Below are 21673 nucleotides of genomic sequence, written 5' to 3'. Positions count from 1 at the left end.
AAAATGTATAAAAAGGAGAACAAGAAATTTTATGATCTAAAATGTAAGAGTCTTTTTATAATCATTAAACTGTATTGGAGTGAAAATGATGGAATCCTTTTTTTTTTTTTGGATAGTAATCTTAAAAAGTTTGTGTACTAAGTCCTGTGAAGCAGATATTTGAGTTACTGGATTGCTATTGTAAAATGGGAAGTATCTGAAGCATTCTGATTTCTTCAAAGGTTATGTTGTGAAAAATTTGTTTTGTAAGAGTAGATGTATGAAAAACATATGTTGTTATTACCTAGAATCCAATAAGAGATAGCTTTTGCAAATTATTAACATGTGTGTAGGAGTTATTTTCACAGGTTATTTTAGATAGCAGAATAATTTATTTCATATTTTAAGCATTGAAATACCCCTTTAAGTTCAGTATTCCCATGATTCCAGCATGTTATATAATAGAAATAGCACAGAATAAAATATTTTGCCAAAATATTTTGGCAAGTAATTGAAATAGCAAATTCTTTGGGTAGTTGAATGAAATAATGATATTTATAGGGGCATTGTTAAAATGCAGTATCTGTAAGAAGACTTCTTCCAAAGCTACTAAATTTAAGACATGTCCATAAACCATGTAATTACAAAGAGGAAGAATATAAAGCAATTGACAGAGCAAAGAATGATAAGCAATTCAATGGTGACTGCAAAATAGTACGTTTTTCAACTTTTAACTTGTAACCTATATTTACTTTTAAAGTATCACTTAGCTGTGTACAGGCAATAACAAAACTAGGATTTTTCTTCTTGAAGTCTGTATTTATTGGATTTTAAAGTGATGGCAAAACTCTGAAGTCATTTGAACCCTAGTGGAATTTATAATGTGTAATCATAATCATAGTGGCAGAAGAATTAGTAACCATAAAGAAGGCCATTCTCATTTCCCACTTAGAGGGCATATGACTTGTGTGATCTGTTACAATTGATGGCTTATCATGGGCCATCTAGAATTTTTTAAAAATTTTGTACTAGCACTAAATGTGCTTAAAATTTGGCTATCAGTTTAGAAGTATATTCTTTGCCTTACATATTCCAGTTTTGCTATATTTGTTACTAGTGATTCCTTGATTCTAAGGCCTGATAGTCATTGAAGAGTATTTTACTTTGATAAGTTAAAGACGTTACTAGGTTGGACTAAGTTCTAATAGGCTTAGATAATTTGTTTATAGTTAAGTATCATTGCAAATAAGTTAGTTCTGTAGGCCTATAAAAAGGAGACAGATTTGTGCTGTAATGAAACATTTGATACTATTCAAATTACATTTTGTTGCAATAACATCAGTTTATACTCTACCAAAATGAAGTTGTAAAACAAACCAATTGCTAGATATTGTTAACAGATCTGCAGAACGGCCTCAATCACTAAAGGAAAAGAAAAGTCAGAAGCCAGGTGGTAATGAAGTACATGTGTTCATTGGAGTACATAATATGTCTAGCGGGATGGGAACTGAGGATGTACAAGTGAATGAATGTCATCTTCTGACTGGTAAAAGATAAAGTGACAGAATGTTGTTGGTTGGGTGTTCTCAGCATCTTAGGCAACTAGCTAACTGTATGCTTCACAGAGACCACAAGGACCCCATGTAGCATCCGTGGGGAAACATGGAATCAAGTCAGGAAGGACTGGAGTTGGAGGCTGCAGCTCATCACAGAATCCTCCATTCTCCCTAGAGGAGAAAGTGAGGCCAGAATTAAGGTTAAATTGCCTAAAGGGAATTGTGAAAGGAAATTTATAAGTTGATTTGTCAAGATTAGTCTAAACTTTCAGGCAGGAGTAAAGTAGGTTAGAAAATACACATCAGTGAGTTTTCAGAATTCTTTGCTTTAACTGGATGCTCCTGCTAAGGTGTCTAATCATAAGATTTTGTTGTTCACTAAAGGTCTGATTGTAGTGATATTGAAAGAGATGGAGAGGTTGGAAAGGGACCAGGTTTATGAGAAAGAAAAGTTTAGTTATCAGTGTATTGAATTTAAGGTGTTGATGTTCGTAGGTGGAAATAAATGTGTGCAAAAGTTCTTTTTAAACTGAAAAGACCCATACATGTTCAAGTTAATATAGTTGAAGTGAAGATACTCAGAAGTGATCTGGCCACATGTATTTGAGAATACAGGCTAGGAGTGAGATTGGCGATTGTCAGCACAGAGGTAATAGCTAATAGAACAAATTCAGAGTTAACAGAGAGTGGGAAGAAGAGAAATGTGAGTAGTGTTTGTTGTTGTTCAGTCACTACGTTGTGTCTGACTCTGCAACCCCATGCACTGTAGCACACCAGGCTTCCTTGTCCTTCATTACCTCCCAGAGTTTGCTCAAACTCACGTTCATTGAGTCTGTGATGCCATCCAACTATCTCATCCTCTGTTGCCACTTTCTCTTCCTGTCCTCAATCTTTGCCAGCATCAGGGTCTTTTCCAATGAGTCGGCTCTTCCCATCAGGTGGCCAAAGTGTTAGAGCCTCAGCTTCAGCATCAGTTCTTCAATGAATATTCAAGGTTGATTTCCTTTAGGATTGACTGGTCTGTTCTCCTTGCTGTCCACAGGACTCTCAAAGGTCTTCTCCAGCACCACATTTTGAAAGCATCAATTCTTTGGCATTCAACCTTCTTTATGGTTCATCCTCTCACATTATGACTACTGGAAAAATTATAGCTTTGTCTACTTTGTTGGCAACCTGATGTATCTTGGTTTTAATACTCTGTCTAGGTTTGTCATAGCTTTTCTTCCAAGGAGCAAGTGTTTTAATTTCATGGCTGCAGTCACTGTCTGTACTAATTTTGCAGCTCAAGAAAATGAAATCGTCCACTGTTTCCATTTTTTCTTCCTCTGTTTGCCATGAAGTGACAGGACCATATGCCTGATCTTAGTGTTTTGAATGTTGAGTTTTAAGTCAGCTTTTTCACTCTCCTCTTTCACCTTCATCAATGGGCTCTTTAGTTCCTCTTCATTTTCTGCCATTAGAATGGTATCATCTGCATATCTGAGGTTATTGATATTTCTCCTGGCAATCTTGATTCCAGCTTGTGATTCATCTGGCCTGTCATTTTGTATGATGTACGCTGCATATGTTAAATAAGCAGAGTGACAATATACAGCCTTGACATACTCCTTCCTCATTTTGAGCCAGTCCATTGTTTCATGTTCAGTTCTAACTGTTGATTCTTGATCTGCATACAGGTTTCTCAGAAGGCAGGAAAGGTAGTCTGGTATTCTTATCTCTTTAAGAATTTTTCAGAGTTTGTTGTGATCCACACAAAGGCTTTAGCATAGTCAATGAAGCAGAAATAGATGTTTTCCTGGAATCCCCTTGGCTTCCTCCGTGATCCAGCAAATGTTGGCAATTTGATATCTGGTTCCTTTGCCTTTTCTAAATCCAGCTTGTACATCTGGAATTTCTTAGTTCACATACTGCTGAGGCTTAGCTTGAAGGATTTTGAGCATTACCTTGCTAGTGTGTGAAATGAGTACAGTTGTACATAGTTTGAACATTCTTTGGCATTGCCTTTCTTTGGGATTAGAATGAAAACTGACCTTTTCTATTCCTGTGGCCACTGCTGAGTTTTCCAACTTTGCTGGCATATTGAGTGCAGCACTTTCACAGCATCATATTTTAGAATTTGAAATAGCTCAGCTGGAATTCTGTCATCTCTGCTATCTTTTTTCATAGTAATGCTTCCTAAGGTCCACTTGACTTCACACTCCAGGATGTCTGGCTCTAGGTGAGTGATCACATCATCATGGTTAGCTGGGTCATTAAGACCCTTTTGTATAGTTCTGTGCATTCTTGCCACCTCTTCTTAATCTCTTCTGCTTTCATTAGTTCCTTGCTGTTTCTTTCCTTTATGGTGCCCATCTTTGCATGAAATGTTCCCTTGGTTTCTCCAATTTTCTTGAAGACATCTCCAGTCTTTCCTATTCTATTCTTTTCCTCTGTTTGTTTGCATTGTTCACTTAAGAAGGCTTTCTTATCTCTCCTTGCTGTTCTGGAAGTCTGCATTCAGTTGGGTATATTTTTCCCTTTCTCCTTTGCCTTTTGCTTCTCTTCTTTTCTCAGCTCTTTGTAAGGCCTCCTCAGAAAACCACTTTGCCTTCTTGCATTTCTTTCAAAGTCATTGAATTTTTATCATCTTTAATTTTTATCATGAACCACTCTTCCATATGAATACTCTTGGGAGAAATACACTTTCTGACTGATAGAGACAGGTGACAACTTAGGCTATTCCACTGTTCTGGAATGCCCTCCCTAGCCTATGCAAATCATGCCTTTCCCTAGGTCCAATTTGAGTCTTACTTTACCTTCTTATTTTTTCTCTGTAGCACCTGTCATCTTTGAACTTATTATATAGTCATTTCTTTTGTTCATTGCTTTTCCTCTCTTTCCTGGCATGTGAGCTCCTAGAGAAAGAGATTTCTGTGTCATTTCTTCACTGGTATTCTCACTTTGAGAACCATCACTGATACATTGATACTGAAATAGATATTTGTTGAATATCTATTTTGTTCTGGCTTTAGTTAAAACACTTCCTGAATGTCCTGTACCCTCTGCAGAGTATGTGTGCGCATGTGTGCGTGTGTGCATGTATGCATGTGTGTGTGAGTGCTCTTTAAGGAGAATTTTATTGGAATGCCCTGTTTCTTTTCCTATCCAATTTCTGCTTGTATTTTCTCTTTTAGAAAGCACTCTCTCTGTTCACTGTCTGATTTTGGTGTTCTTTCACTTTGTTTTTATTGGCCCCCTTATTTACATGCATCACTCATTAGTGCATGCCTCATACATCTCATACATTCTTGTTTGATTTGCATATCTGTAATTGCCACTGTACTTGACATTCTTTGAGTATAATGACCAGTGTAACCTTCCTATCTGTCTATAACATCTAGAATGATATGTAGATACAGTGAGTTCTAAATACATACTTATTTTTCAATAATGAAGGAAGTTAGAGTTGAGTCAAATCCTTATAAACATATTTTGCTTCCCCAGTGCAAAATAGACCCTTCTAGAAGTCATGTCTTTTTTTTTTCTGGTTAGTAATTTACCTATTTAGTCTTGTGAACATAATTAACCAGATTTAGCAGTCTTGTGTTGACTTTCTAGTAAGTCTAATAAGAGTTAGTTTTGAAAGAACAGGCTCATGTCTGAGTTTTTGATGCTTAGAAATTTCTTTACTGCAAAAGGTATTTTGTTCATTCTACCCAACTACAACCTTTGTAATTTCTGCAGTGTAATGTGACAACTTCTCTTTGCAGAGTTATTTCTATTATGATGTCTGTGGACTCTGGCCTTGGCTCCCCTATTTTACTTGTCCTTTCTTGGGTATTCTAATTACCATGTCTCTTCTATTAAATAATCCAGCTCTTGATTATTGAGGCTAATTATGGATAGCAGTAATAACTGAAAACCATTTACACAAACCTCAAATTACACCTTAAAATGTTCCATTCTTGGGAAGTCAACATGGAAAGATGGGCAAAAAAAAAAAAAAAGAAAAAATAACCTCTCTGTGAATGAGGAAACTTGCATTCTATGCTTGATTCTCTTAGCTCTCAGATTTTGTACTCGGTATGAACTGTGTATGTCAAATGTATTGATAGGAAACTTTGCCTGAGAGATGGTCATACCGAGAGGGACAAACAAGGCCTAATTATTTTTAAAACTTGGAAAAGTAACTCCTCAACACATAAGAGCTAAAAATACACAGGTGGTTTCCTTAATGCCTGACTTAATTCCAGTAAGAGCTTAATACATTAGAAAATTATGGCACCAGATCATGTCTTCTTTCATACATCAGGGAAAGACTCCAACATCTAGTTTTATTTATGGAAAGATTCATTGCCTTGAACTTTTACTTTAGAAAACGTTCTTTTCCTTGGGAAAGAATATATTTGCATACTAGTTTTCTTGGCATTCATATGTTCAAGGCTCAGTGCCAGGTTAGAGCTACCACATGCATACTCTATCTTCACAGTCCTTTTGGTGTTGCCTTATTATTTGATGATTAGAAGGAATAATGAAGCGATGTTAGTTAACTGTAGATAAAGTTGATTTTGTCTTATATTGATCCGAAGAGTTCCATTTAAAGTATTATGGACATTATAGAGGTCTTCTAGATTTACTTCTGAGTCTATAATTATTGATTGGTACATTGGAATGTTGTGGTGTTTTTGTATTTGCTTATAACTAGTACTATAGGTGAATTTTGATTCTTTTTGAAAATTTCATATAGATGAAGTCATTGTGTCTGGCATTGAGGGTTACAAATTCAATGTCTTATAATCCTTGCCATTAGGGAGTTAACAACCTGGTCAAAGGTGATAATCATGAAAAAATTTAAAGAAATGCTATAACATTTGTAGTGCTGTTATAGAAGTATTATTTATCAGGTATAATAAGGTAGTCAGTTTTTATGAAGGTGATAAGATTGGCTTTGGAAGAGATACTTTTAAAAAGAGGAATGAGTATTTCCAAGGTTGACTGTGTCAATTAGCTTTGCTGTGTAGCAAATCATCTCACAACTTAGTAGCTTAAAGACATGGGAATATCAGACCACTTTAACTGCCTCCTGAGAAACCTGAATCCACGTCAAGAAGCAACAGTTGGAATTGGACATGAAACAATAGGCTGTTTCAAAATTCAGAAAGGAGTATGTCAAGACTGTATATTGTCACCCTGCTTATTTACCTTACATGAAAAGTACCTCATATGAAATGCTAGATTGGCTGAAGCACAAGCTGGAATCAGGATTGCCATGAGAAATATCAGTAACTTCAGATATGCAGATGACACCACCCTAATGGCAGAGAGTGAAGAGGAACTAGAGAGCCTCTTGATGAAAGTGAAAGAGGAGAGTGAAAAAGCTGGCTTAAAACTCAACATTCAAAAAACAAAGATCATGGCATCTGATTCCACCACTTCATGGCAAATAGATGGGGAAACAATGGAAACAGTGACAAACTTTATTTTCTTGGGCTCCAAAATCACTGCAGATGGTGACTGTAGCCACAAAATTAAAAGACACTTGCTCCGTGGAAGAAAAACTATGATGAACCTAGACAGCATATTAAAAAGTAGAGACATCACTTTCCTGACAAAGACCTGTATAGTCAAAGCTTTGATGTTTCCAGTAGTCATATATGGATGTGAGAGTTGGATCATAAAGAAGGCTGAGTGCCACAGAATCGATGCTTTCTGTGCTTCTGGGGAAAGGGAGACTCTTGAGAGTCTCCAGTCAAAGGAGATCAAACCAGTCAATCCTAAAGGAAATCAATCCTAAGTGTTCATTGGAAGGATTGATACTGAAGCAGAAGCTTCAGTACTTTGGCCACCTGCTGTGAAGAACTGACTCCTTGGGAAAGACTCTGATGCTGGGAAAGATTGAAGGCAGGAGGAGAAGGGGATGACAGAGGATGGGATGGTTGGATGGCATCACTGAATCAATGGACATGGGTTTGAACAAACTCTGGGAGATAGTGAAGCACCAGGGAAGCCTGGTGTGTTGCAGTGCATGGGGTCCCAGAGAGTTGAACACGACTAACTGACTGAACAACAACATTGTCAGTTTTGAGCTGAGTTTAGCTGGATGATTTTTCTGCTCTGTATTGCTTAGCTGGGGATACTGTAACAAATTACAACAAACTTGGTACTGTGTCCGACTCTGCGACCCAATGAACTACAGCACACCAGGCTTCCCTGTCCCTTACCATCTCTCCAAATTTGCTCAAACTTATGGCAGAAAGTGAAGAAGAACTAAAGAGCCTCTTGATGAAAGTGAAAGAGGAGAGTGAACAAGTTGGCTTAAAGCTCAACATTCAGAAAACTAAGATCATGGCATCCGGTCCCATCACTTCATGGCCAATAGATGGGGAAACAGTGGAGACAGTGGCTGACTTTTATTTTTCTGGGCTCCAAAATCACTGCAGATGGTGATTGCAGCCATGAAATTAAAAGATGCTTACTCCTTGGAAGGAAAGTTATGACCAACCTAGACAGCATATTGAAAAGCAGGACATTACTTTGTCAACAAAGATACATCTTGTCAAGGCTATGGTTTTCCAGTAGTCATGTGTGTATGTGAGAGTTGGACTATAAAGAAAGCTGAGTGCCAAATAATTGATGCTTTTGAACTATGGTATTGGAGAAGACTCTTGAGAGTCCCTTGGACTACAAGAAGATCCAACCAGTCCATCCTAAAGGAGATCAGTCCTGGGTGTTCATTGCAAGGACTGATGTTGAAGCTGAATTTCTAATACTTTGGCCACCTGATGAGAAGAGCTGACTTATTTGAAAAGACCCTGATGCTGGCAAAGGTTGAGGGAAGGAGGAGAAGGGGATGACAGAGGATGAGAAGGGGACGACAGAGGATGAGATGGCTGGATTGCATCACCGACTCAATGGACATGATTTTGGGTAGTCTCTAGGAGTTGGTGACGGACAGGGAGGCCTGGAGTGCTTTGGTTCATGGGGTCGCAGAGTTGGACATGACTGAGTGACTGAACTGAACTGAATTACTTTACAACATTGTAGTGATTTTTGCCATACATTGACATGAATCAGCCATGGGTGTACATGTGTTCCCCATCCTGAACCCCCCTCCACCTCCGTCCCATCCCATCCCTCAGGGGTATCCCAGTGCACCGGCCCTGAGCACCCTGTCTCATGCATCAAACCTGGACTGGCGATCTATTTCACATATGGTAATATACATGCTTCAATGCTATTCTCTCAAATCATCGCACCCTCGCCTTTTCCCATAAGAGTCCAAAAGTCTGTTCTTTACATCTGTGTCTCTTTTGCTGTCTCGCATGTAGGGTCATCGTTACCATCTTTCTAAATTCCATATATATGCGTTAATATACTGTGTTGGTGTTTTTCTTTCTGACTTACTTCACTCTGTATAATAGGCTCCAGTTTCATTCACCTCATTAGAACTGATTCAAATACATTCTTTTTAATAGTTGAGTAATATTCCATTGTGTATATGTACCACAGCTTTCTTATCCATTCATAAGCCCATGGACATCTAGGTTGCTTCCATGTCCTAGCTATTGTGAATAGTGCTGCAATGAACATTGGGGTACACATGTCTCTTTCAGTTTTGGTTTCCTTGGTGTTTATGCCCAGCAGTGGGATGCTGGGTCATATGGCAGTTCTGTTTCCAGTTTTTAAAGGAATCTCCACACTGTTCTCCATAGTGGCTGTACTAGTTTGCATTCCCACCAACAGTGTAAGAGGGTTCCCTTTTCTCCACTCCCTCTCCAGCATTTATTGTTTGTAGGGTTTTTGATAGCAGCTGTTCTGACTGGCGTGAGATGGTACTTTGTTGTGGTTTTGATTTGCATTTCTCTGATGAGTGATGTTGAGCATCTTTTCATGTGCTTGTTAGCCATCTGTATGTCTTCTTTGGAGTAATATCTGTTTAGTTCTTTAGCCCATTTTTTGATTGGGTTATTTATGTTTCTGGAATTGAGCTGTAGGAGCTGCTTGTATATTTTTGAGATTAATTCTTTGTCAGTTGCTTCATTTGCTATTATTGTCTCCCATTTGGAAGACTGTCTTTTCACCCTTCTTATAGTTTCCTTCATTGTACAAAAGCGTTTAAGTTTCATTAGGTCCCATTTGTTTATTTTTGCTTTTCTTTCCATTAGTCTGAGAGGTGGGTCATAGAAGATCCTGCTGTGATTTATGTCAGAGAGTGTTTTGCCTATGTTTTCCTCTAGGAGTTTTATAGTTTCTGGTCTTATGTTTAGATCTTTAATCCATTTTGAGTTTATTTTTGTGTATGGTGTTAGAAAGTGTATGGTTTAATTCTTTTACAAGTGGTTGACCAGTTTTCCCAGCACCACTTGTTAAAGAGATTGTCTGTTCTCCATTGTGTATTCTTGCCTCCTTTGTCAAAGATAAGGTGTCCATAGGTGCATGGATTTGTCTCTGGGCTTTCAATTTTGTTCCATTGATCTATATTTCTGTCTTTGTGCCAGTACTCTCCTGTCTTGATGACTGTAACTTTGTAGTATAGTTTGAAGTCAGATAGAAATTGACTCCTTCAGTTCCATTCTTCTTTCTCAAGATTGCTTTGGCTATTCGAGGTTTTTTTTTTTTTTTTTTTGTATTTCCATACAAATTGTGCAATTATTTGTTCTAGTTCTCTGAAAAATTACTAGAGCTAATCAATAAATATTGTAAAGTTGCAGGATATAAAATTAGCACACAGGAATCCCTTGTGTTCCTATGCACTAACAATGAGAAAACAGAAAGAGAAATTAAGGAAACTATTTCAATCACCATTGTAACAAAAAGAATAAAATACTTAGGAATAAATCTACCTAAAGAAACAAAAGACATATATATAGAAAACTATAAAACACTGGTGAAAGAAATCAAAGATGACACAAATAGATGGAGAAATATACCATGTTCGTGAATCATAAGAATCAATATAGTGAAAATGAGTATACTACCCAAAGCAATCTATAGATTCAATGCAGTCCCTATCAAGCTACCAATGGAGCAAGCGTCTTTTAAATTTCGTGGCTTCAGTCGCCATCTGCAGTGATTTTGGAGCACAAGAAAATCAAATCTGACATTGTTTCCACATTTTCCCCATCTATTTGCCATGAAGTGATAGGACTGGATGCCGTGATCTTAGTTTTTTGAATGTTGAGTTTTAAGTCAGCTTTTTCACTCTCCTCTTTGACCTTTACCAACAGGCTGTTTAGGTCCTCTTCATTTTTTGCCATTAAAATGGTATCATCTTCATATCTGAGATTATTCATATTTCTCCTGCCAATCTTGATTCTAGTTTATGATTCATCCAGCCTCACATTTTTGCATGATGTACTCTGCATGTAAGTTAAATAAGCAAGGTGACAATATATAATAGAAAAAATATAAATGTATTATTTAACAGTTTCCATGGACAGAAGTCCAAATCAAGGTGTGACTGAATATTTCCTTTTAAAGGCCCTGAGGGAGAATGTATTCCATGCTTCTCTCCCAGCTTCTGTCTGGCAGCCCTTGCTGTTCCCTGGTTTGTAGATACATTACTCCAATGTCTCTCCACATCTGTCTTTTCCTGATCTCCTCCTTTGTTTCTCTGTCACTTTTCATTTTTTGTCTCTTTTAAGGACACACACAATTGGGTTTCTAGCCCATCAATCCAAGAGACTCTCATTATTCTCTTAGCCAAAGCAAGAGACAGGTCTAGTCCAGATTGAAGAGGTGGGGGGTTAGACTGCAATCCTTGATGAAAGAAGCTATACAGTCACATTGCAAGAGCCGTGGATACATAGCAGGAGAAAATTTGGGCCATATTTGTAATCTACCACGCTGGTAAAGAGACATGGCAGGATGGAAGAGAGAGTTGAATAAGGGTGGTAATGGGTACTAAAGTATGAGGCAGGTCCCAGGTCAAGGTAGATTGCATTCATTATCACTACAAGTATTTAGTATTGCTGGTATCATTGTATACATATTTGTGTATCTATGTATGCATTTTATTTGCTTCTTTTTAAACCCTCCAACTTTTCTATTATGGAAATGTTTAAATATACAAACTAAGTGGATGGTATTGTGAACTGCCTTGTATCCAGTGCCCAGCTTCAGCAATTATCAGTGTTTATATGGCATTTGTTGTTGTTCAGTCACTCAGTCGGGTCTGATCTTTGTGACCCCATGGAATGCAGCACGCCATGCTTCCCTGTCCTACACTGTCTCCTGGAGTTTGCTCAAACTCATGTCCATTGACTTGATGATGCCATCCAACCATCTCATCCTCTGTTGCCCCCTTCTCGTCCTCAGTCTTTCCCAGCATCAGGGTCTTTTCCAATGAGTCGGCTCTTGGGAAGTCTTCTAACAGTGATTTTAATTTTCATTTCCCTAATGACTAGTAATATTGAGCATTTTTCTTAGTTTGTTGACAAGTTTTATACTTTACTCTGTGAAGTGACTGTGGAGGTTTTTCCTAGTTGAGTTTGTTGTGTGTGTGTGTTTTCATTTATTATAATAGTTCTTTATGTGCTTTTAAGGGTTCTTTTGATAAGAAGCTTTGAATATGAAATCTAGCATCATTTTTGTTTTATGATTTTTTACTATCTACATCCTAAGAAATCTTTTATCTATTCCAGGTCATGAAAATATTGTTCTGTATTTTTTAAAAAGCTTATAGTGCTTATAGGTTTAACTCTTATGTTTGGTTCAGTGATCCATCTCAAATTAATTTCTGTGTATACTGTGAGTTTTATTGTTTCCATATGGCTAGTCAGTTCTTCAAACACCATTTATTAAAAAGACTTTCCTTTCCCCATTAAATACCTTTGGCATTTTTGTTGAAAATTAGTTGACTGTAAGAGTGTAGGTTTGTTTCTGGAGTCTCCTTTTTGTTCCATTGATCTATTTATCCTCATGTCAATACTGCATTTTCTTGATTACTCTAGATTTATAGTGTGTCTTACAGTCAAATTATGAAAAGCCTCTATCTCTGTTCTTTTTTCATTATTGTTTTGCCATTCTAATCTTTTTGGCATTTCCATAGAAATGTGGAAATCAGCTTGTCAGTTTCTACAAAATATAAAGAAAAAAACTTTCTGGGATTTTCATTTGGATTACATTGCTTTATGGGTCATTTTGGTAAGAATTATTTGAAACATCTTTTAGAGTACATCTTTTAAAACCATATTTTTGCTGATGTCACTCACTAGCTAAAAAGCCTTCACTGGTTCCATAATTACATAGATTAAAGTTTAAGATCTTTAGATGGTTTTATTCCCAAGAGTTTCTTTTCTCTTTATTTAATCCACTGAATGTTGTATCCAGGCTGCTTGTTCTTTCTCATACATAGTCTAAACTTTTCTCCCTCTTCTTCTCTCATTTTCTCCATGCTAGATTTTCTTCACACCTTTTCTCCAAATCCAAAAAGCTCTAATATTACAATTATTTATGTTACAATGTAATAAATTACAAATTAACATTAAGAAGGCTATAAAAATAAATTGCCACATTTAGAATGGATAAGCAATAAGGTCTTACTGTATAGCATAGGGAATGATATCCAATCTCCTGGGATAAGCCATAATGAAAAAGAATATTAAAACATAATGTATATATGTGAAAAACTGAATTACTTTGGTGTACATCAAGGATTGGCACAACATTGTAAATCAACTATATGTCATTAAAAAACAAGCAATAAATTGTCATGGGGCAGATCATTTAAAATTTATACAGCTGTAATTGGAGCACCAGAAAGTAACAAAACCTAATCAAACCTACCAAATAAAAAAAAAACCCCAAATAACAGTCATATTAAAATAGGACTTTACTTTTAAATAGAAAGATGATGGTAATCTGAAGAAAGGGTGGAGGAGGAAACAAGAGCAAAATGCACACTGATCATGAGAACCATGTAAGAAACACTTTCATTCCAGGACATATTTTGCAGACCAAGCCATGAAGAGTAGTGGAATGATGCTGCATTGTGTATCAGTTCAGTTCAGTTCAGTTGCTCAGTCGTGTCCGACTCTGCGACCCATGAATCGCAGCACGCCCAGCCTCCCTGTCCATCACCAACTCCCGGAGTTTACTCAAACTCATGTCCATCGAGTCGGTGATGCCATCCAGCCATCTCATTCTCTGTCGTCTCCTTCTCCTCCTGCTCCCAATCCCTCCCAGCATCAGGGTCTTTTCCAATGAGTCAACTGTTCGCATGAGGTGGCCAAAGTGATGGATTTTCAGCCTCAGCGTCAGTCCTTCCAATGAACACCCAGGACTGATTTCCTTTAGGATGGACTGGTTGCATCTCCTTGCAGTCCAAGGGACTCTCAAGTGTCTTCTCCAACACTGCAGTTCAAAAGCATCAATTCTTCACCTCTCAGCTTTCTTCACAGTCCAACTCTCACATCCATACATGACCACTGGAAAAACCATAGCCTTGACTAGACGGACCCACTTGTTTACTTTTGTTTTTATTTCCATTACTCTAGGAGGTGGGTCATAGAGGATCTTGCTTTGATTTATGTCATAGGCTGTTCTGTCTATGCTTCCCTCTAAGAGCTTTATAGTTTCTGGTCTTACATTTAGGTCTTTAATCCATTTTGAGTTTATCTTTGTGTTTGGTTACAAATTCTAATTTCATTCTTTTACATGTAGCTGTCCAGTTTTCCCAGCACCACTTATTGAAGAAGCTGTCTTTGCCCCATTGCGTATTCTTGTCTCCTTTGTCAAAAATAAGGTACCCATATGTGCATGGGTTTATTTCTGGGCTTTCTGTCTTGTTCCATTAGTTTATATTTCTGTTTTTGCCAAAGCATAGATTTGTATGCTATAGGAATAAACAAACATTTCTCATTGGCAAAAATGTGTTGATGATAATGATTCTTATTTTGATTAATAAAGATATGTTTGAGCCTAGTTATAATGATTTAAAATTCACAGTCTGAAATCGCAGTTACTTTTGCACCAATCTCAATGTGAGGAACTAACTGTAATCATTTTTTATTTAACTTTGCAGATTAAAGCAAATATCATTCACATGACCTTGGAGAATTTGTCTCTTTTACTTTTCTATTTGCCATGTTTGACTCTTGAATACTTAGGCATTTTGTTTGAAAAAAAACTCTTCTGTACTTCATTTTAAGTACAGTTCTTAGCATTTAATATTTGCTGAATATATAATCCACTCTAAAAAATCATTTTGTATGAAGTGTCATTTGTTGCCTTCTGAGGGCAGCTATATAGGAATGGAAATTTCATATCTGAGGCCAGAAAGTCTGCAGTTTTTTGCAGCTATGCTTGTTATCTCCTGGTAACCAGTATGTATTATTTTCTGTTTTTCCAGGGTTTCATTCTTCTTCTTCTTCTTCTTCTTCTTTTTTGTACAGTGAAGGCATATGAAACCTTTCTTCATAAGGTTATTGGGGTGATTAAGTGAGATAATGTGATTATATCTTATAAATATGTTGTTATCTTTCCCTTTTCTTCATTCTCATTGTCCTTGCCTGTCCTTCCTGTATTAACCCCACCCAGAGTGGTCTCTCCACAAGCAATAAGAATAGATCTTTGGCAAAGATGAATCAGATCATGCTACTTCTCCCTCTTCTCCTTTAAAACCTTTTGTGATTTCTTATTTCTTAAGTATTAAATTCACAGTTTTTAACAGAGTTTACAAAAGTCTGTAAGATTTTACTCTATGTAATTCTGTTGTTAATGTTTAGTCACTAAGTCGTGTCTGAGTCTTTGTGACACCATGGACTGTAGCCTGCCAGGCTTCTCTGTCGGTGGAATTTCTCAGGCAAGAATACAGGAGTAGTGGCCATTCTCTTCTCCAGGGGATCTTCCCGACCCAGGGATGGGACCTATGTCTCCTGGTTTGGCAGACAGATGATCACTGAGCTACTTAGGAAGCCCATGTAATTTCTACATCCCTCTGAACTTCCTTCAATCTAACCACGTTGAGCTTCTTAGTTTCACTGCTTGTGTAATACATTTTCTTTTCTTGGAAAGATGAAAGGTTTAAGGAATAACATATTTAAGTTGGAGGCAAGCAGCCAAAATCAGGAGCTCAGTTGTAGCCATGTCCAGCTTTAGATGTCTAGTCACCTTCCAAGTGGAGATATCAAGTAGGCCACTGGATGTACACAGTTCAACTTTGGGTGAGAGGCCTGTTTGGAGATATAAATGGAGCTGGCACAAAAAGGGTATTTTAAAGTCATGGGATGGAAAGTGTTCACCAAGTCCTCTGCCTTTTGTCTGTTCACTTTTTTCTTTTCTTTTTTTAAATCTCTGAGAATCTACTTATAAGTCAGGATCGAGCTTCTGCATCTTTTGCCCAGTGAAGACTTGCTCTGCTGTTTCATGTATGGTCATTGTACTGCACTCTTCATATAGCTTCTGATATGTCCTGTTACAATTGCTATTTTTTAAAATAGGTTTTCTTTTGCAACTAGACCAGAATTTTTTTTTTTTTAATGGAGTCAGTACCATATCTTATTTTTGTTTGTAACTCTGGTATAGCAGATGCTTAATAAGCATATCTTAAATAAATGATTACAGAGTGACTCAAAATATGTTTAAGTGATCAAGTCTGGCCTGTTGGGGCTAAGGAAGGACTGCCTACACTGAGTCTGCCTGCTGTGCTTAAGGGAATTGCCTTTAAATCATGTGCTCTGTATTGAGGCAGAGTAAAAATTGAGTACAATAGTAGTATTTAAGTTTTTAAGATTTCTTTGATATCTATATCTTACAATAAAAACCACACCGAGGATTTGAGAACTTCAAATATTTCTATTTTGCATTAAGTGCAGCTGGACAGGAAACCATTTGATTCAATGCATTTTCTTTTCATTTGTTTTTAAAACTATTATTCATTTGTTTTTATTGTATTAGTAAAAGAAAATGTTCATTTTTTATTTTTTTGAGTATTTCAAATACTTTCAGATTGTTGATTTTATAGCTTGGCCTTGTCAGAAAAAAAATTAGATGAAAGTTTTAATTCTATAGATCACTCAACCTTTAAGTAGCTGATTCAAGTGAATTGTACATTCCCTTCAATCTTTTTCTTTGGGGATATACTCATATTTTCATTGATTTGTAAGAGTTCTTTACATATTAGATGAAATATATGAAACATTTTTTATAGGTCAAAAACAGTGAATATTCACAACTTCATATAGTTCAACTTAAATCATATATTTTATGTTGGTTGCCAAGGTTTTCCCCAGTTTGTCTGTCTTTTGTTCTTTTTACTATGATGTATTTTTAAAGCATATAACAAGTTTAAAACTTTTTTGTGGTTTAATTTAGAGATCCTTTGCTTTGTAGTTTTCCTCTGTTGCTTTCTCACAGCAAAGTTCTTTCCATCTCAAGGGCAGATAAATATTTTTGTAGTTTCATGTTTTTAAATTTAACTTTTAAAATCCATCTGGAATTGTGTTTGAATGTATTGTTAGGGCCAGGATCTGTTTACTGAATGATGAAACAATTACTTTCGGATTCCTGAGCTAGCTCTATTGTTTAATTTCATGCTCCATTGCTAAAATCACAAAATTATTGTGTCCTAGTAATATAACATCTTTGACCTTGAGTCCTCATAAAATACATTATTCTGGTTCCTTGGTTTCTCTGATGTATTTCAAGGACCAGTAATAATCCTGAGACTTAATTTGGCAGTGTTAACTCTACTTTAAATGTGTAAGTAATGGGGTACACAATACTTGATTTACTTGATGACATCTTCCAGCATAAAATTCTATCACTCACAAAACTTTACACAATGTCACATGGACAATAAACATTGTGTAAGAAGATATTTTTTAAGTAGAAAGATTTTAAAAAATATCTTGATTTTAATGTAAAAAAATTTTCTATTTAAATTGGGCTTTATACTTAAGTTGGGCTTAACTTTAGAAATGATATACATGTATATTAAAAATTTTCCTTTGTGTTTAAGATAGTGAGTGATGACATTGCTTATATATTAAGTATATATATAGGCCTGTGTCAAACTGCCTGTCCCATCATAGACAGAAATTTCACTGATTTATTCTAAAGTTTTTAGAGCTTGTATTAGTGTTCCTATGGAATAAAACATGCAATGTTAAATGAATTCAGCTATTCTAAATTTTTGTTATTTGATCCAAATTGTATGTAATGGCTCTAATGCCATTGATAAGGAAAAAGTAAATTGCTTAAGTTTTATAATTTAGCGTGAAGACATTCTGGAGACCGTCGGTAAGCTGTTTCAGTAAAGAAAGATCCTGGCTTGTCTCTTTTCCTTTTGAACACCTCAAAACATCAGTAAAGAATTTTTTCTTTTTGAGACACTGAAGAAAATATGTGTATATACCACTATCAAACTCTGTCTGAACTCAGAAACTTAATAGGTTCAGATAAATTTTTAGATAAATTCCTGGGTTTAAATTATTGCTTTTTGCCATCTAAAACAGTGGGATGTAACTGATTCTCTAATAAGCTATCCAGTTCAAAGACCAAATAAATTTGGATAGCAAGGTATACTTATATTGGCTCATGCTAGGTTTCCTTTATAATGGACCACTCAAAGGGTGAAGATGAAATGGATATAACCCTTCTGGATTCAATGAGTTGATGATTACCACATTATCTGAGAACCTCTGCCATTTAGTCTCCTAGTGTTTCCTTAGGACTTATTGTGTTCCCAGACTTCAGTAGGTCTGAGTAGAATGGGGAACAGACTAACTCAATAGGGACAGAGGTTTGCCCTCTTGAAATGAGTTTGTGGAAGCTGAGATTTCTGAGGCCTCTAGGTGGCTTCAGTTGCCTGAAAAGGTCAGGTCCAGAGGCTCTGTAGGGGTGACAACATTTTATTTTAGGAAAATAATTTTATTTGGGAGTATTTATTTTCTGAGCTAGATTGGCAGAAACGAGTTTGTTCGACTTCAGGACCTTTGAGGATCACCTGCTTCACCTTCTCATTTCAGAAATAAGGGCATTTAGGAAGACTTTACCAAGTTGACTCAAGTTGGGCAGAGTTAGAGCTAAAACCTAAATATCCTTTTAGCTTTTAGCTAGTTTTTTAATCTGTTGAATCAGTGATCCCAATCTATTTTTTATTATTATGAAGTCACAGTACAGAATTATGTATAAGCCCTGGAGAGAGATTGTGTAAGAATATTATGTTTAAAACAGATGGTAAAGTTGCTGGTGGCCACCTTATGGGATGGATTGAGCAATGATAGTGTTTACTCTTAGTCAAGCTGAACTTTTAGATTAATGAGCTACATTTTGTCATGGCCAAAAGAATTTAAAAATTCTTATTTGTTCTGAATGAGTCCTGCTGCTACTGCTGCTAAGTTGCTTCAGTCGTGTCCGACTCTGTGCGACCCCATAGACAGCAGCCCATCAGGCTCCTCTGTCCCTGGGATTCTCCAGGAAAGAACACTGGAGTGGGTTGCCATTTCCTTCTCCAATGCATGAAAGTGGAGTGAAAGTTAAGTCACTCAGTTGTGTCCGACTCTTCGAGACCCCATGAACTGTAGCCTACCAGGCGCCTCCGTCCATGGAATTTTCCAGGCAAGAGGACTGGAGTGGGTTGCCATTTCCTTCTCCATTTCTTTGGAGAAGGAATGAGTCCTAGACCTTTATATATCCTAACTCCTTTTCTTCAGATGAATAGCAACATTTTTATTTTCAAGTTATTGTATCTCTCTCCAGTTTTCTGTTGTTTCTGATTAATATTTAACCTTTATAACAGGGTTGGAAAACTTTTGTAAAAATCAAAAGCCAGTAGAAAATGCAACAAACAAAGTCAAAATGACTCACAATATTGAGTTTCTTTCCCTCTGGGCAGGGTCGGGAGGAAGCAAATGGTATAATTTCATCTACTTCTATAGTAAGTTCAGGAAAACATACAACTTTTATTTTTAAACATTTATGCTTAAGTTATCTATAATTTATATATTATGGCTATTTCTAGAGAATAACAGAGATAAGGGAGGCTTTAAGAAAGACAAAAAGAATGAAAGGGTAGGGAGGAAAAGAGATAATCAGGATGATGAGTGATGGGGAAAGAGCTAGTAAGAGAGAAAGGGAGACTTGTATCTAAAAGTGAAGGGAGAGAGAACAGACCAGAGAGCTCCTTGAGTAGGAGTGCATGTGAAGGAAGCCATGGTGAGTGGGCCTGGGGAGGGAGGGGGAGCATATGTCCCAAGGGCAGAGAGAAGCAAAAGGAAAAGAGAAGGAAAAGAGAAGGGCCCACATTTCTTTTCATGGCCTCCTCCATTTTCTTGATGGTATGCTGAAGCTGAATTGAATGAAAGTGTAGTTGGTCAAGTCTACATCCATTAAACATTTTTAATTATGTCTCATTTTCTCTTCCCTTTTTTTTTTTTTTAAGTGATTTAAAGGGAGTGATAGTCACTCTGAGTGATGAAGGTCACTTGCAGTGTTCATACCTGGGGACAGATCCTTCTTTGTTCCAAGCTCCAAAAGTTGAATCTAGAGAACTAAACTATGATGAACTTGATAAGGAGTTGAAAGAACTTCAGAAAGTCATCAAAAATGTTAACAAATCACAAGGTATCTCATTTTCAGCTTTCTATTATAATATTCATTGTAGAATTTATATTATTTTGTATATGGATAGTATTTTGTACGTGTTGATTTTCTCCCCCAGGCTTAATTAAAGTCATTTTTGTAAAAACAGCACTGCTCTTTAACATACTAGTCTTTGTGCTTAATTTGTATATTATAGCTTCTGAAAAATATGTCCTATTTAAGATAATACTTTTGTTAGTGTGTTTCACAGACAGTGCTATCTAGGTTTTTTCTTTAAACTCTAAGAAAGAACATATATTTCTTCAGGTAGTGATTTTAGGCCTTTAGTAGAACATTAAAGTTTAGAGTGATCATTTATTAACTTCTAATATCCCTGAAAAAATGTTAGTTGCTTCTTTTAAAGGAAACCAGAGCAGTACATGAGTTACCACTTTATTACTAAAAATGTAGTCATTTGCAACCTAGTGAGGTAATTTATGTTTGTAGTTAATTAGCCATCCAAATGGAGTGTAGCTGGTGGTATGCTGATTTCTAGTGACTCAGAGGCTGATGATATTTTCAGTTCCTGAGTTTTGTATAACTCAATATTATCTTACTTTGGGATTCACAAGGGTATAATTTTATTATAAATTAAAAGGAGAAAGAAAACACCAATCCTGAAGTTTGAGTTGGACATGTGAAAAGCATTACTTTAAGTTCCCTTCTCAGGGTCAGGTAAAAGTATTTTTTTAATGAGAAAAAATATGGACTATTTTCACATAAAAGAAATGTTAAAACAAGTAGAAATAATAAAAGAGGCAGAGCATCAAAAGCCAACCAAAACAACAGAGCCAATCGTAATCCTGGTCCAGTCACTTTCCTAGAGTTATGTATCTTTGAGTCTATATTACCAAGAGAGATTCAGAGGAATTTATTTAATGTATTTCAAAATGTGAATATTAAAATAAAATTGTTTTGTTTTGGTTTTACACTTTCTCTTAGAAAGTTTTGAAAGTAAACAGGTGAAACTTGGGTCTTTTAAGTACCTCCAAATATTTAAAAACCCATTTGTTGTCAGCATCCTCTAGTCAAATAGAGAATAGTTAAAATTGGGTGTGTCATATTGCAATATACACATTTCCCATTTTTGATACTAGTGTTTTGGAATTAATGGAATATAAGTCTCATTTTGTCATTTAAAAATATGATTGGGGAAGAGTGGCATATATGTGTGTGTGTGTGTGTGTGTGTGTGTGTGTATGAGAAACATGAAATTTCCAGAGTTCATTAAATTTAATGTAACTTTTCACTCCAAGTTTTGTGTCTTGAGATTGTGGCATTTCTGTAAACAATGTGCTAATGATATTTTGATTAACACTTGATTATGTAAAACATTTCTCAGAAAAATCCCTTATAGCTAAGTTACTTTTTGGTGGCCAAAATAGTGCCCTTGAGTATTCCAGTCTTTTCACCCAGGGATAGGCTGTTTTACTTGTCATTACCCTGATTCTTCTTTGTATATTGAAGTAACTGCTAATTAAGCTAGGGATGAACCCACAGACTTGAGTGCAAAGTTTATTATTTACATAATCTCAAAGTTAATATTTGAAGTTCTCTGCCCCTTCTTTGCCACC

The 21673-nt window shown here is 36.3% G+C and overlaps 1 protein-coding gene across 5 annotated transcripts in view; it reads left to right on the top strand.

The window, feature by feature from the left end:
• The window catches only part of BBS9 (Bardet-Biedl syndrome 9), a 446238-nt gene that overhangs the window by 163410 nt on the left and 261155 nt on the right, over positions 1-21673 (top strand). For all 5 annotated transcript variants that reach the window (XM_043873466.1, XM_043873465.1, XM_043873464.1 and 2 more), the window contains one exon: positions 19900-20081. In XM_043873466.1, coding sequence (XP_043729401.1) covers positions 19900-20081 — 182 coding nt within the window. The remainder of the gene's footprint in view (positions 1-19899; positions 20082-21673) is intronic.

Source organism: Cervus elaphus, chromosome 18 (genome assembly GCF_910594005.1).
Source record: "Cervus elaphus chromosome 18, mCerEla1.1, whole genome shotgun sequence".
NCBI classification, from domain to species: Eukaryota; Metazoa; Chordata; class Mammalia; order Artiodactyla; family Cervidae; genus Cervus; species Cervus elaphus.
The sequence above is the reverse complement of the archived record's forward strand: the minus strand, read 5'-3'. Positions and strand labels throughout refer to the sequence as shown.